Source organism: Schistocerca piceifrons, chromosome 10, assembly GCF_021461385.2.
Source record: "Schistocerca piceifrons isolate TAMUIC-IGC-003096 chromosome 10, iqSchPice1.1, whole genome shotgun sequence".
Lineage (NCBI taxonomy): Eukaryota > Metazoa > Arthropoda > Insecta > Orthoptera > Acrididae > Schistocerca > Schistocerca piceifrons.
The window spans coordinates 45,180,052-45,196,721 of NC_060147.1; the positions used below are offsets into that span (position 1 = coordinate 45,180,052).

At 39.9% G+C, this 16,670-nt stretch overlaps 1 protein-coding gene across 1 annotated transcript in view; it reads left to right on the forward strand.

The window, feature by feature from the left end:
• LOC124718677 (ras-related protein Rab-8A) overlaps positions 1 to 16,670 on the forward strand; it is a 254,876-nt gene that overhangs the window by 220,143 nt on the left and 18,063 nt on the right. The window contains exon 4 of the mRNA XM_047244302.1: positions 3,880 to 3,969. Within this exon, the coding sequence (XP_047100258.1) occupies positions 3,880 to 3,969 (90 nt within the window). The remainder of the gene's footprint in view (positions 1 to 3,879; positions 3,970 to 16,670) is intronic.

Sequence of the window (16,670 nt, forward strand, 5' to 3'; positions counted from 1 at the left end):
GTCAACATCCACTGATAAGATTTATATAATTTATGTAACGAAATTTGCATGGTATCGAAAAGTTCAGTAACTGAACAAAAGTTCTGATAGGATTGGATTCATTATAACCTGTACTTCCACTGAATATTTTGTAGTAAACGATGGCACCATGACAACTACGCACTTCGTGAAAATTATTGCGGACCACTTTCATTCCTTCATGCTCGATGTGTCCCCCCGATTGTGGTGGCATCTTTCAGCGGGATAAGTGCCCCTGTGGAGAGGCCAGAATCGCACTGTAGAGGTTGTGGAGCATGATAGGGAACACAAGTTGATGTCTCGACTACCAAAACCGCCCGATGTGACCCTGGCAGAAGACATCTGTGACGGTACTGAAGACCAGCTCTGCTCCCATAATCGGTCGGCCCTTAATTTACAGGAATTCCATGACTGATGCGATTTCGTATGGTGCCACACACCTGCAGAAACCTACTGAGGACTTATTGACTAAACAAGAACCTTAGTCATCATGTCTTGGCTCTTTGGTGTAGAGCCTTATTGATAGCCGTTCTTTGAGTTGAACACCCTACAGCAGAGCACATTGAGTTCGAAGATTATACTGGTACACTACACACATTCTACTGAACGGTGGCTTGCAGAGTATTTGTGTAGATGTAGTGGCCTGCTCCAAGGGTAGTCGTTCATTGAAATAGTGCTGCAGTACTGAAGCTCTGAGAAGAGAGCAGACTCCACTGTACTCCTCAGTCATCAAGTTATTTCACCGTGCACTCTTCTGTTGTGTTCGCATGTGCTGACAGTTGTATTTGGAGCCTATCCATGACATACTGTATACTCTGATGATGAGACATAACTCTGATGATGAGGCATTAACAGTCAGCTAGTCAATGGCATGTCACTCCACCTTTGGCACATAATACAGTGGTGTTTCTGCGTGGCATGGATTCGACAAGTCCTAAGTATGTTTCTGGAGGTATGTGGCACCAGACTTCTATGCACAGCCCATTCATTTCTTGTAAACTGCGGGCCAGTGGTTTGTGAATGCTGAACTGGCACCCCCATAACGTCCCCCGTGTTCCTTCAGGTTGTTACCAGGTGAATTTTGTGCCCAGGACTTCCACCCCAATTCACTGTCATACTCCTGAAACCACTGTAGTAAGATTATGGACTTCAGACAAAGGCTATTATCCTGCTGGAAAATGCCATTGCCATTGGGGATGACATAGAGTGTCAAGGGATGCAGGTGACCAGCAATAATTTTCACGTATTCCACAGATTTCTGGTTGCTGCAATTGCTACCACAAGTTCCACAGAAGCCCATGTCAATGTTTCCAATAGCACAATATTGCCTCCACCAGCCTGTGTCAGTGAGACGGTGCATGTTTCGAACTTGCCTGGATGAAAGCGTATCTCGGCATGACCGTCAGTCTGGTGCAATGTGAAACACGATTCGTCAGATCGAGTGAGTCATCTCTACTGGTCCAACAGCAGTGACTCAGTATCCGCAGCAATCTCAATTGACAACGTCATCGCATCGATGCGGGAACATGCAGAGGTCACTTGCTGTGGAGCTTCATGCTTGACAGTGTGCAGTGAATGGTGAGCTCTGAAACGCTTGCGCCTGCTGTGGCACTGTACTCTGTCATCTGATCTGCCACAGATTGCCACTTATCCTACATTACAGTAATAATTTGCCAGTAAACATAAAAAATTTAGTTACAAATAAAGATCAGTTTAAAAGGAGCCTGAAAGACTTACTAGTGGCCAACTCCTTCTACTCCACTGACGAATTTTTTAATAGAAACAAATGATGTATTGTATATATTCATACTATTAGTATTGTTATTTTAGCTTAAAACAAAAAATTACATGTTCCACATCCACGAGGATCTCCTCAGCACGGATCTATGGAACGAGAACTAATCTAATCTAATCTAATCTAACCTACATGTGCCGTGGAGAGGCGTGGATGTCTGACGCTCATCCCCTAGTCACGGTCTCACCACTGGTCCACCAGTTTCCTTAGATACTCAAGACAGCAGCACACAAACAGCCGACCAGCTTTGTCATTTCTGAGGTGCTCATTTGCAGCTACTGGGCCGTAATGACATGCCCTTTATCAGAGTCACTTACGTCAGTATTATGAAAAGGAAAGTTGCTACTCACCATACAGCACAGATCCATCCAGATCAAACCTACTAACCACCAGCAATACCTCTACTTCGACAACTGCCACCCCTTCCATACCAAGACGTCTCTTCCGTACAGCCTGTGGTCATCACACCTGCAGTGACAAGTGGTCCCTCTTGAAATATACCCAGACTCTCACTGAAGCCTTCACAGACTGTAATTATCCTCCCAAGCTTGTACAAAAAAAAATCTCCCGTGCCATATATTTCCAGTCTCCTACCACCTCCCAAAGTCCCACAGTCCGGCCACAGAGGAGCATTCCCCTCGTAACCTAGTACCACCCAGGACTGGAGCAACTGAATTACTTTCTCTTCCAGTGTTTCGACTACCTCTCATCGTGCCCTGAAATGAGAAACGTCCTGCCCACTGTCCTTCCCACCCCTCCCACAGTGGTATTCCACCATCCACCAAACCTACACAACATAGTCGTCCATCCTTACACAACCCCTGCTCCCAACCCATTACCTCATGGCTCATACCTCTGTAATAGACCTAGAAGCAAGACCTGTCCCATACATCCTCCCACCACCACCTACTCCAGTCTGGTCCCTAACATCACCTATCCCATCAAAGGCAGGGCTACCTGTGAAACCAGTCATGTGGTCTACAAGCTGAGCTGCAGCCACAGTGCTGCATTCTATGTGCGCATGACATGAATGGCCACTGACAAACTGTGGCCAAGTAAGAGCTGGACCAACCTGTTGCTGAGCACTCTGCCAAATATGACATTCTTGATTTTAATGATTGCTTCACAGTCTGTTCCATATTGATTCTTCCCACCAACACTAGCTTTACTGAATTGTGCAGGTGGGAACTTTCCCTGCAATATATCCTACATTCCTCTAACCCTCCTTGCCTCAACCTTCATTAGTCACTGTCCTTACCCATCCAGTCCCTCCTCTGTTCTCATTCCAGCACTACACAGCCGTCATTCCACCATCACATCCAGTCTTTTTTCTTCCCTAATTTTCCGCTACTCCCCCCCCCCCCCCTCCCATCTCCCCACCTCTCCCCTGCCCTCCACCTAACCTACAGCACTTCATTGCCCGCCATCCCCACCGTACTATCCCTCCCACTCCCCACCCCAGCCTCCTCCTTACTCCCACCCAGTTGCCACTCCCATCATGCACCGGTGCTGCTGCTCACAGTGTGGTTTCAGTTGCCTGAGATTTCAGTCGTGTGTGTGTGTGTGTGTGTGTGTGTGTGTGTGTGTGTGTGTGTGTGTGTGTGTGTGTCGTCTATTGTTGATGAAGGCCTTAATGGCTGAAAGCTCTATTGGGAACTGTGTGTTTGTTATGCCTATTGTGACTCAGCATCTCCGCTACTCTGGTGAGTAGCAACTTTCCTTTTCATAATATTGTTACATTCCATCCTGGATTTTCCATTGTTTCACTTATGTCAATGTATTTCCCCGTTTGCGGTCTGTATCGTCGCTAGAATGATCCCACATTTGTATCACTTGCACTCGTATACTTTCATTGCCACATCTCATGTTTGCTGTGCCACTGTGTATTCAGTCTTGAGGTGCACAGTAATCATTATGTTTAGGCTTATAAGTGTAGGTAAAGTTCTGCAAGGCATTACTCCACTGCTTATGAGTGTAGGTAAAGTTCTTCAAGGCATTACTCCACTGCATAGCCATTCTCATTGTAAATGCATGCAAGTTTGTTTCTGTACTCTCTTTGTCTGCAGAATGCATCCCCGGATGTGGTGAAAGTTCTCGCCGGCAACAAGTGCGACGCGGTGGCTGAGAGGGCGGTGGATGCGGAACGTGGCCAGAAGGTAAACTGTATGCAATGAACACTGCTGTTGTGCTAAAACTACTGAACTCAAAGTTCATCCGTGGCTATACTTCTGAGTGTGCCACTTTCATTTGTAAGGGGTAGTCAAATGAAATAAGACAGATAAAGATAAAAGTAAACAAACAGTGTATTACTTCAAAAGTAATCGCCAAACTGTTAATACCTTTACCTCTCTGTGAGACAAGACATTCAATGCCTTTGTGGAAAAATGTTTCGGTTGCCTAGAGAACCACGATTGTACTCAGGCATGTACCACTTCCTTAGAAATAAATTGACTGGTGTGAATATCTTTATTCAGGACTCCATAAACATGGAACTTGGGTGGGGAGAGATCGAGACTGTATGGAGAATGTGTGAGGGCATCCCAGCAAACCTTCTGCATCCCACTTACATGTTCTCAATGTTGTTTTGACTATGCTGCAGAAGTTTTTCTGAGAAGTGCTTACACATCCTCCATACAGTCCCAATCACTCCCCAGGAAATATCCATATTTTTGGAACCCTCGAGAAAGACATTCGAGGCAGTCAATTTGCTTCAGATGAAGAGATGCGTGCCTATATACAGCTGTAATACCATAGGCAATTGCAAACATTTTTCCATGAAGGTATTGACTGTCTTGTCTCACAGTCAGGTAAAGGTACTAATAGTTATGATGTTTACTTTTGAAATAATAAAAAGTTATCTTCTTTTTATCCATCTGTCTTGTTTTCACTTGACTGTCTCTTATAGTTTGCCCAGCTAAATGTTCAGATATGTGTCTTTTCAGAACTGTTTCATTTATCAAAAGTACTTCACACAACTTTAATTTATGCTCCCAATATTTCATTCTTAATTAGTACAGTTTATTTACACACACACACACACACACACACACACACACACACACACACACACACACACATGCAATCAATCGTTGACAGAATAATTTAACTGAACAGATAAAAAAAATCTATTCACCAAGCAGTGGCAGAACACACACATAAAAGACCGTTGTAATTGGCAAGTTTTTGGAGCCAGTGGCTCCTACTTCAGGTAGAAGGGTTCAAGGGGGGAGGAAGAAGGGTGCAGGTAAAATACTGGAGAGGTCTAGTTAAAGGGGTGATTGTTGGGAACTGCACTGGATGAGATTTGAGAACCTCAGAGCTTAAAGGTGGAAGACAGGTTTTATTCAAGACAGAGATTACACTAAAACATTGTGCACGAGTTAATAAGAGTGATAAGCTAAGTGCATTGTATGTAACAGCAGTGGGAGGGGGGGGGGGGGGGGGGGGGGCAATGAAAAATAGATGGGTAAGACAATGAAAAATGTAGAAAACTAAAATGGAGTGAAGCAAAAAGTAGTTACAGTGAAGAAATGCTGAGAAGGAAGAAATTAACGTAAATTAACTACAATATGTCCTTGGTTCTCTCCGCCCACCTGGCCTTAATTTTCGCTAATTTCTTCCGTCTAAAAATTTCTTCACTATAACTACTTTTTGCTTCACTCCATTTTAGTTTTCTACATTTTTCATTGTCTTTACCATCTATTTTTCATTGCCCCCCTCCCACCTCTGTTATGTACAATGCACTTTGCTTTTCCTCTTATTAACTCATGCACAATGTTTTAGTAGTAATCTCTGTCTTTAATATTAGCCTGTCTTCCATCTTTAAGCTCTCAGGTTTTCAAATCTTGTCCGATGCAGTCCCCAACAATCAGTCTTTCCTTCTCATCCCATACACTAAGTCTCTCCTGACCTGCAATTCTGGGTGACTTTCCCAAAATCTACCCCTTTTCCTAGACCTCTCCAGTCCTTTACCTGCACCCTTCTTCCTTCCTCTTCAACCCTTCTATGGCAGCCACTGGATGGATGGAAGAAGAAATAAAAAGGAGAGTTAAACCATCCTTGGTGTTTTTAGTTTTATGGACAGCAGGACTTATCTTTTGCCTTCCAGTGCCGAAGACATCATCACAGTCAATATCAATTCAGAAAATCCGAAAACACTTGTAAACTCAATTGAGCTCAGCAAGCCAACCAGTTGGAAAATGCTTCAGGCAAGGTATGTTTGTGCTTCATAAATTGCCAATTGTAAACGATGAAAAGTGTCATGTAATCCACTTGAGTACAAACAGGAATGTGCTAAACTTTGTTTACATGGTAATCACACAAAACTAAAGGCTGTTAATTCACCTAAATACTTAGGGATTACAATTACAAATAACTTAAATTGGAATGGTCACGTAGATAATGTTGTGCAGAAAACAAATCAAAAACTGTGATTTATTGGCAGGACACTTAGAAGATGCAACGGGTGTACTAAAATGCCCACCTACACTTCACTTGTCCATCCCCTGCTGGAGTATTGCTGTGGGTATGTTATCCTTACAAATAGAATTGAAGAAGAGATTGAAAAAGTTCAATTAAGGGCAGCTTGTTTTGTAATATTACAAATTATGAGAGAGTGTCACATACATCGTACACGAATTCGGGTGATAATTGTTAAGGCAAAGGCTTTTTTTTTTTCTGTGGCGAGATCTTTACACAAAATTTCAATCACTAACTCTACCCCACAAATTCAAAAATGTTTTGTTGGTGCCCAGCTGCATTGTGAGAAATGATCATCACAACAAAGTAAGAGAAATCAGAGCTCTCTCGGAAAAATTTAAGTGCTCATTGTTCCCACTCTTTGTTAGAGAGCAAAATGATGGAGAAATAGCTCGAAGTTTGTTTGATAAACCATCTACCAGGCACTTAACTGTGAACTGTAGAGTAATCATGTAGATATACATGAACTGTGTCTCTCAAAATAAAGTTTGTATAAGATGTATGATGTCTCATAATAAAATAGAGGTTGAAGTCTATAAACAAAATCTTTATTTATAACTGAAATATACAATTTAGGAATTCAGTTCTCAAAAATAAAGTCATTTAAATGCAATCCAGCACACCTGTGGCACTCATTTAAATGAGGAACATAATTTTGCACAACTGCTCAGTATGTAGACAAAGCGATGGCTGCACCTTCGCTACGGATATTTTCTTTCATTTACACCAGAGAAGTTGGGTTATTGACATATACTTTAGATTTGACTTCACATCATAAAAAAAATCCATTGGCATCAGATCTGGATTGCATGGCAACCAGTTCGTGTCAGGCTACACGGTGATCAATTTGGCTGGGAAAAATCTCACTAACTCACAGTATAGCCACATTGGATGTGTGTGCTGTGGCTCTGTCTTGCTAAAACCATGTTCTTTGGTAATAACCAGAAAATTGTTGCAATTCAGGCACCAAAAAGTCATTTAACTTTGTCACATAATGTTCTGAATTCACTGTAACTGCACGATCGCTCTCATCCCCGAAAAAACACAGGCCAATTATTCCTTGGGCCAACATTGCAGCCCTTACAGCAACTGTTGGAAAATGAAGAGGGTTTCATATGTTTCTGTTTGCACTCCACTAGTAGGAATTTTGCTTACTGGTGTGACTGTTCATGTGAAAGTGAGCCTTGTCAGAAAAAAGATGATGTTAATTGTAGCGCACTCAGTCATGTCATTAATTAACTGCAGCCTGTGTCTAGCGTCCTGAGACTTTAATTCGTGCACCAGTTGCATTTTTCAAGAGTGCAGTTCAAGGTCATTTTGCATAATTTGGTGCAGTGATTATCTGTGCACATTTAAAGAACTTGTGTGGTTACGAATGGAGAGATTAGGATTGTCACGAAGAGACTGATTTACACTCTCCATGGATTCATCCGTTCTTTATGACCTTGACCACCTGAGTTTCAGTCTGGCCACTGTTGAACTGGTCTCCTCAAATGTTTTTATCCATTTCCGGATGAGGGGAACACTTGGAACATCATTTACATTATGCAATCCACGATCACTGCAAAAATTTTCTCCGTGCTAAAGTCACTGAATCACCATTTCTGTAAAATTCTTGCACACAGAACATGCTGTCCGCTCCTGAGAGGCACTCCATATTCACTGAATTTGTAAAGGTGAAGTGAGCGATGAATGTACCTCTCAGCCCCCTCCGATTTGTTGCACGTATGCAGAGCGCTCTTCAAATATAAACTTTCTTTTGAGAGACCCTGTACATTTCCAAGCAAACATTGGTTTGTGATGTCACCAGACGCTCGAGTTGAGGCAGTGTGTGTTTACATAGCTCGTAGTGGAGAAGAGTTGTCACTGTTTGTGCTATTTAACACTGAGGCACACAACTTCTCTAATTTCAGACTTTCTTTTCTATTAAAGTTATTTTTGTGCTTTTCAAATTCTATGGCCTCTCTCTGCACCCTTTTATACTAATGATTGGATCTTTATTAAACTGTAGTATCGGAGAAACAAATTCGATGGTTCCTTGACAATGGTGCACGATCTGCTATGGCCAATTTATACATGTTCCCTGGATGACAATTACCCTTGTTTATCTTGAGGCAGGTATCGGTACTTCTATTCGCATTTGCTATGTGCACTGGACTGCATGTGCAATTGAATTTGTGTGCTCCTAATGTGGCAAATGGTGGGTGTATATCCTACGCAGTGTTTGAATATTTTCTCACCTTCCTTATGGATTTAAACACTGTATCAATACTACATTACTGAGTACTCGGCCATTGCGAGCTGTGACTGTTTTTACAGGTTGAGGGAAAACCGTCTGTTTACTTGGTTCTTTTTCATTACAAGTGCTAAACCTTTTAGGATGTAATGCCCCTTATATTTCTTTGGTAGAGTATCTGTTTCTTCTGAAAGCAGTTCTTAAAAGATGGAACTCAACCTCCAACTACTGTGGTTTACAGATTGTTTTAGTCTAGTTCACCAATGTTTTGATCACTCCCCTTTTCTGCTTCAGATGGTGATTGGAATTTTTGTGAAGGTATCTATCCATGCAAGAGGCCTTTCTGTAGACCTTGTGCCCTGAAGTTCTGTCTTTTTTCCAAGTACATGTGGATTCAAAAATGAATCTGACCTTCCTTCCCCTTTTCTGAAATGAACTTTGTATTAGAATTAATATAATCAAGAAAATTTAAAAATTCTGAGAGTTCTTTTTCTCTGCAAGGCCTTATAATGAAAGTATCATCATCACATCATATTAGAAGAGTAAAAATTGTGTGGAGTGATTTTGCTAAACTAAACAGAGTTGTTGTAGCTAAGCTTGTAGCGTACTTGAAACTGAAAGTTCAAAGTCAGTGAGTAATGTCTTCCTCGTCTGTGTTTTGACTGCTGCAAAAATAATCAAACTGATTTAGTGTGGCAATTTTCTACCACGAATAAAATGTGGGTGGAGCACCTCAAATGAGAAACAAATCAGCACTGCTGAGGGCGGAACATGTCGCGATCAGCACTGATGAATGTGAAGTCAGTTTCACCCACTTCAAAGGCTACAGCCAGTGTTTTCTGCAGTGCTAAAGGCATTCTTCTCATGGAGCACACAAAAAAGAATTCTTCTTTTTTTAGGGCAGTGAACCTGCTTCCCTAATGTGTTTTGTAGTCAACATCGCACTTCCACCTTATGTACAAAAATTTCTGACTGGAAAACTTTTTGAATCCAACAAAGAGATAGTGGCAAACATGAATTTGTATTTTATAGGCCTTTCAGAATCAGCTTCTCAAAATGGAAACTGCTCACTGAAGAAATCTACAAAGTGCATTGATCTAAGAGGGACTGCTGTGTTCAAATACTCATGTGTTGTTGCTTAATGAATGCTCTCTCTGGCTGCAAGGCTGGCAACCTTTCACCTTGGTCTTGCATATGTTCTTCCCCCCTGTTTTCCTATGCACTGTGGACTGTGCTGCTAACATCAAAATAGTATTAATTCTATCAAAGCGTGCAGTCTGTTTCAGAAGATGAAATGTGTGAGGAATGATCAAAGAATGCATATATGCTAAGGATAAGGAAAGGAGTGTGGACAGGTGGAGGGAATATTTGAGGAGTTGCTGAATGCTGAAAATCTTGAAAATGTCTTCCCAAAAGGAAGAATTGGAGAGGGAGTAGAGGAGGAAGAAATTGAACTGACTCTACAGGGTGTAGGTAAGTGATCAAGAAACTGAAGAATAATTGGGCAAAAGGAGAAGATAGAATGATGGCAGAGATACTGAAGGCAGGAGGTGAAACAGTTCCAAATGAGAGATACAGTCTCAGAAGTGAAGTATGGAGAAAGTAGATCCCAAAAGAGTGGAAGTCAGCTACCATTGTCCGACTGCACAGAAAGACAATAAAAGGAATTGTAGTATTTACATAGGTTTTCTCTGTCAAGCGTATCATAGAAAGTTCTATCATTAATAATTCCTGAAAAGTGGAAGCCATTTGCTGAATATATTTTTGGAGAGTAGCTGGTTTTTGGGCAGGAGGATCAACTGTGGATCAAATTTTCCCTATGAGACAATTCTGGGAGAAATGCTAGGATTCAACCATAGGGTCGTGGTAACATTTGTAGATTTCTCAAAGGCTTATGACAGAATACACAGATTACATTTGCACAACATCCGAAGACAGCTTTGTATATCGATGAAGTTAATTGACTGGGTGAAGGGTGTGTACAGCAGAGACAAAAACCAAGGGGAAATACCATGGGGAGCTAACCGAGGAGTTCAGCATCAGAACAGTCACGAGAGAAAGTGATGCCATTTCAGTATTGCTTTTTAATTTGGTTCCCAAGAAAGTAACTCAGGAAATAAAAAGAGAAGACAAAGGGTGAAGCTAAATGGAAGAACACAGTTATTGGGTTGTGCAGATGACATGAAGCCATAGTGGAGTCAGAGGAACAGATGGCAGAAATAATAGAGAATTTACCAAAGAATATTTTCTTCTGTGTGAGCTCCACAGCCTCAATAAATTTGAAGGACAACATTTTTCCACTAGACTGTGTCTAATTCTTTTTATTTTTCGCAGTACTGATTTTGGGCATTGCCCATTCTCAAGTGTGTCTCTAGTAACATATGTCACTATATGGTCATCGATAATTTAAAAATTGCAAATTGCACATGTGACACTTCATTGAATGAGTGTATAGAGTGTGTTTTGTAGGAAATACTGCAAATGAGGATGTTTGGTGACTGTGCTTTGCACAATTATGCATGACACCAATTTTTAAATTAATGACACTATTGTAGCGACATACGTTACTAGAGACACACTTGAGAATGGGCAATGCCCAAATCTGTTAATGTGAAAAATAAAAAAAAGAGTTATACACAGTCTAGTGCAAAAATGTTGTTCTTCAAATTAACAAAGAATGTCAGTGAAATTGGACAGAGGATTAATACAGAGAAGACTGAAATGATAGAAATATTCAGAGAAGCCCCTAATAATACCCTTTTACAGGTTGGAATGGGGAACACAGCCAAAGTGGAAAATTTTTAATACCTTGGCATCTGTTTAAAAAGGCATAAACCTAAAACAAGAAATTAATCAATCCATTATCAATCTGTCTAAAACCTACTTCAGTCTGAAGTAGATAAAATCTATCAGTTAAGAGTGATGGTATCTGTATTGTCATATGGAGTAGACACTTTAAGCACCACCAATAAAGATAAAAAAGCCTGTCAATTTTTGTCAGAAAATTGTGAGAAATGTCCTTGGACCAGTCCACCAAGAGAACACCTGGAGACATAGAGAGAACCAGGAACTGTAAAGATTGATGAAACAACTGAATGCCTTTCAGAAAATGAAAGTGCAGAGAATATGCCTTCTGACAGAGCTCGTTCATTTGGAACATCAAGGAAGTGATTGGAGGCTGAACGACAGAAGCACCTTCAGCAGCTGGGTGTCCACGAAAACAGAATCCAAAGAGAGCACGAGATTGCCGTCTGTGAAGGAATATTGTAATGTCAGCACATGAGCTTCACAGTCTGTGATGGCCAATATGCATGTGTGTGCATTGTGCAGTAAAAGTTTTGTGTAAAGTGTGTAACCTCTTCATGACCTTCAGGTTCTTACACCTGTAAGCCTACAAATTTAGTGCCTAATGATACATGTGGTTAATAATAAGATTACTTTGATGACAGAGAATACATTGAAGGCATCAATGAAGGTAAGCACTTATCTGATGGTGTGATTGATGAAAAAATTGGAGTCCATACAGAAGACATAGCGGTTGCAATAGTAACGTCAGCTTTTCAAGTGCACAGTCAATAAGACAGAAGGTATAGGTAACATTCATTCAGCATTTCTGAAATAATTTGGGGGAGTGGCAACTTAGCCACTATTCAAGTTGGTGTGTAGAATGTATGAGTCTGAAGGTGTACCGTCTTCAGAAAAATATCATTCACACAGTTCTGAAGGTAGCGAGGACAGTCAGCTTAATAGCCCATGCATCCTAGTTGCTGACAAAAATAATGTACATAAGAATGGAAAAGAAAACTGATGATCCATTAGATGATGGTTTTTCGCTTTTGGAAAGGTAAAGGGAGCAGAGGGGCATTTCTGTCATTGTGACTGATAATGGAATCATGACTTAAGAAAAATCAAGACACTTCATAGAATCTGTCAACTTCAAAAAAGTGTTCAGCAATTTAAAATGGTGCCTGATGTTTGAAATTCTGAGGAAAACAGCAGTAAGCTATAGGGAAAAATGGATAATATACAATCCTAGAGAACCCAGTAGTGTTTCACAATTGCTAAATACGACCTGTGTTCAAAAAGTAAGCTGACTTTTTGTGAAAATATTTATTTATCCATCAATGTTCATGTTGTCCCCTTCAAAGTAATCCCTATGAGATACAATCCTTCTTCCAATCCTCGAAGCACTTCCAATAGCACTTTTTGGTACAGCCTTGAATACTTCCAACGATGCAGTTTTTATTTCCTCAATTGTTGAAAATCTTCATCCTATGATAGGGCTCTTCAGTTTTGTGAGCAGGAAAAAGTCACAGTGAATATGGTGGCTGAGGCATGATTGTTGTGTTTTTTTTTCGCCAAAAAGTCTCTCACAAGCAACAATGAATGAGCAGGTGCATTGTCGTGATGCAAAAGCCATGAATTATTTTTCCACAAATTGGCCGTTTTTTGTGTATTGCTTCTCACAAACAGTGCTTAACATCCTTATTGACCATATAACCTTGAGGCAAAAATTCATTATATATATGGTAATTCAAAAAAACAGTGAGCAAGAATTTGACACATAATCGAACTTGGAGTGCTATTTTTCAGTCTTGGCTCTCGGGTATGCTTTGATTGGGACAATTGGGCTTTGGTTTCAACATCATAACCATAAACCCATGTTTCACCACAAGTTCTGACCCTTTTGAGCAAATCAGGATCATCATTGACATAATTCAAGAGCTCCTGACCAATGCTCATGTGACAGTTCTTCTGATCAAAATTGAGAAGTTTTGGAACAAATTTCACTGACACAGATATTATGCCCAAAATATCCAAAAAAATTCCATGACATGAACCGACCAACATGCCAACATCCTCAGAAACTCCTCCTATGGTAATCTGAGAATTTTCCAAAACAATTTTCTTCACAGCTTAGATGTTATCATCTGTTGTCGATGTGCTGGGTCATCCAGAGCGAGGTTCGGGGTTGGATATGTTGGATGAGCTTCCACCACTTGTAAACTTTTTTTTTACTTAGAGTAGGCTCACTGTATGCCACTGTCAACATTTCAAGTGTTTTAGAGCAATTGATTCCATTTTTCATGCAAAATTTGATGTACATTCTTTGCTCCATTTTTTTATAATAGCCAAAAATTGCTGAGCACACTAAAACCTGTCTGACCTTTCTATCTGTCAAAAACAAATAAAGTATACTGTATACTTGAAACTGTGAATATACGTTCAGGATCGATAATCGAATGTACATTGCCCACGCAATTTTAAAAGTCACCTTACTTTTTGAATAGCCCTTGTATGTACGAGAGTTGGCTTTACATCCTGATCTCCTTCTCTCCTCTCTCTCTTCCTGTTCATTATCTCCCCCCCCCCTCTCTATGTCCATTCTCCCCCCCCCCAATCTGTCCATCTCTTACCCTCTCTATGTTATTTATTGTTTTAACAAAGAGATAGAGGGGCTGGCCAGTACTTACCTCAGCTCAGTACAGCCGATGTGTATCTATCGGCTGTACTGAGCTGAGGTAAGTACTGGCCAGCCCCTCTATCTCTTTGTTAGTATTTGTTTCACATCTTATATGAGATTTTCCATTAATTATTTATTGTTTTTGCCAAGAACATCTTGATTGGGAAATGAAGTCACTTAAAATCAATCAGTTGCATACGGAGTGTGAGAGAGACCTCTACAACTGCTGGATCTGTGAGGATAGCACATTCAGTGATGGTATTTTCCATAGTTGTGATCTGTAAATCAATAGGATTACAAAGTTTTGAACGATTCAGATTCCTTAGTACTATTCTAATCATAAGCTGATCAGTCATAAATACAACTTTCCTGTGTTCTGCTGAAACTGGCTACAAGGAAGAAGAAAAAACAGCAAATAGTTGCTCATACAATTCAGTTTAAAATTATATGTAAGGAAAAAGTATATGCAGAGTAAAAACAATTCGTCTAATGATTTAAATGGCTTGCTGTCACAGTTAAAACTGATCGCGGGAAAGAAAACGTAACCTGTACATTTTCATAGCATGGCACAGCACAGCACAGCATTAACTTTCTTGTGGTCAGTTAGTACAGAAAAACCTGTACAGTGTTGTTTAAAAAAATGTATAGCCTATGTCCATTCCAATGTTTATTAGATAAATGTGTAAAAATTTGAAGTAAATTTGTCAAGAACTTTCCAAGATTTTTGTGGATATTTTCTTGTTGTATATTACATATTTATTTATATATTATATACATGGAGAAAATATACTGCCTTTGTCTGTCTGAATGTTGCTATAAATTTGCCACATTACTGACTGACAACTCCAGCCATTAGCAACTCCTTAGAAAAGGCCTTTGGCCTTGCACAGTCTATACATAAATGAATAAGAATAACATTTAAATTGTTACAATTTTTTATTTATCATGATTTGCAAAGAGAAGTAGATTGTGCACAAAGTTTTAAGTAGGGCAACATGTTCTCCATAAAGAAATGACATTGCAGAGAAACATTTTTGTTAAACATAAAACTTCCGTATATAAAGTTTTGCAAGATTTTATTTTAAAAAATAATAAAAGAAATATTCAAATTGTGAAAAAAGGAATCAGTTTTGCTTCCACCATTTACTCACATTCCAATATCAACACTTTAATATAACTTTAAAATTGTGCTAGAGATTGTGAAGCTTTGAACTCTCTGCATTTTAAACAGTTACCTATAACAATTACAGTGTTTTCCAGATACTTCTATCTGAAAATAATACATATTTTGTACAAAAAGCTGCATCACTTGGATTAATTTCTGCCTTTCTGACTTTAAGACTATCGAATCAACTGAAGAGAAACAGGTTTACACTAAATTTCAGTTGGTACAGATTCATAATTTTGCATTAGAAATGAGATGATGAACTTTGTCCTCTGCAGATCATTAAATTACTTCCAATGATGGTAAATATTATAAGGGAAATTCAAATGAAACCCGGTCACTAGTGTAAAGTAGTGGTAATGATTTTATTAACTCAAAAATGTAGTTATACACAGTACAGATACTCAAAAATAGTCGCCAAAACTGTTGGCACATTTACCCCATTGCGACACTAGCTGGTCGATTCCATCCTTGAAGTAGCTAGTAGGATGCTGTCAGATCCACACCTGGGCCCAGTCACACACTTCATCATCCATTGTGAATTGATGTCTGTGAATAGCTTGTTTTAGAGGTCCAAACACATGGTGATTCTGCGGTTTTCCGAGGTTAAAGCATTCACTTCCACAACCATTTCCGATGTGATGAGCCTGTCCAGAATGAGCATTGTCTTCCAGTGACTCGCGTCCCTCAAGGAATCGTTTGCAAGATTCCACAACACTTGAATGACTCAGACTGTACTCATCGTATACAGCCTTCATCTGTCAATACATTTCATGGCTTCCAACTCCTCTGCCACCAAACTTTGAATCACTCCTCGTTGTTCCTGCTTACTTGCCTGCATGTTTGGTAGTGGACGATAACTTGTATGACCGTACTCTCTTCAGTGTGAAACCACACTGGCGCTATGCGACATCAAACAGTGCGCACTTGTCAGTCTCTTTACCCATAGACGGCGCCACCATACCTGCAGTTACATGTAAGGCAAAGGTAGACACACTGACCAGGTTTCATTTGAAAGAACCTCATATTATATATGTGAAGGAAAGAAATAAAATCAGAAATATGTAAAAACATATAAAAATTACAATGTATCACATACTTCACTCGAAGTGTGCATTCCTCACACCTATATGGATTTGGGATCAGGTTTTTCATTTACCAGCTGTCACAGTTGGCTAGCTACATATCAGTATGTAAATTACGGTTGGCACTGACATTCACATTACATGGTTTTCGACGTTTCTAATATACAGGGTGATTCAAAAAGAATACCACAACTTTAAAAGTGTGTATTTAATGAAAGAAATATAATATAACCTTCTGTTATACATCATTACAAAGAGTATTTAAAAAGGTTTTTTTCACTCAAAAACAAGTTCAGAGATGTTCAATATGGCCCCCTCCAGACACTCGAGCAATATCAACCCGATACTCCAACTCGTTCCACACTCTCTGTAGCATATCAGGCGTAACAGTTTGGATAGCTGCTGTTATTTCTCGTTTCAAATCATCA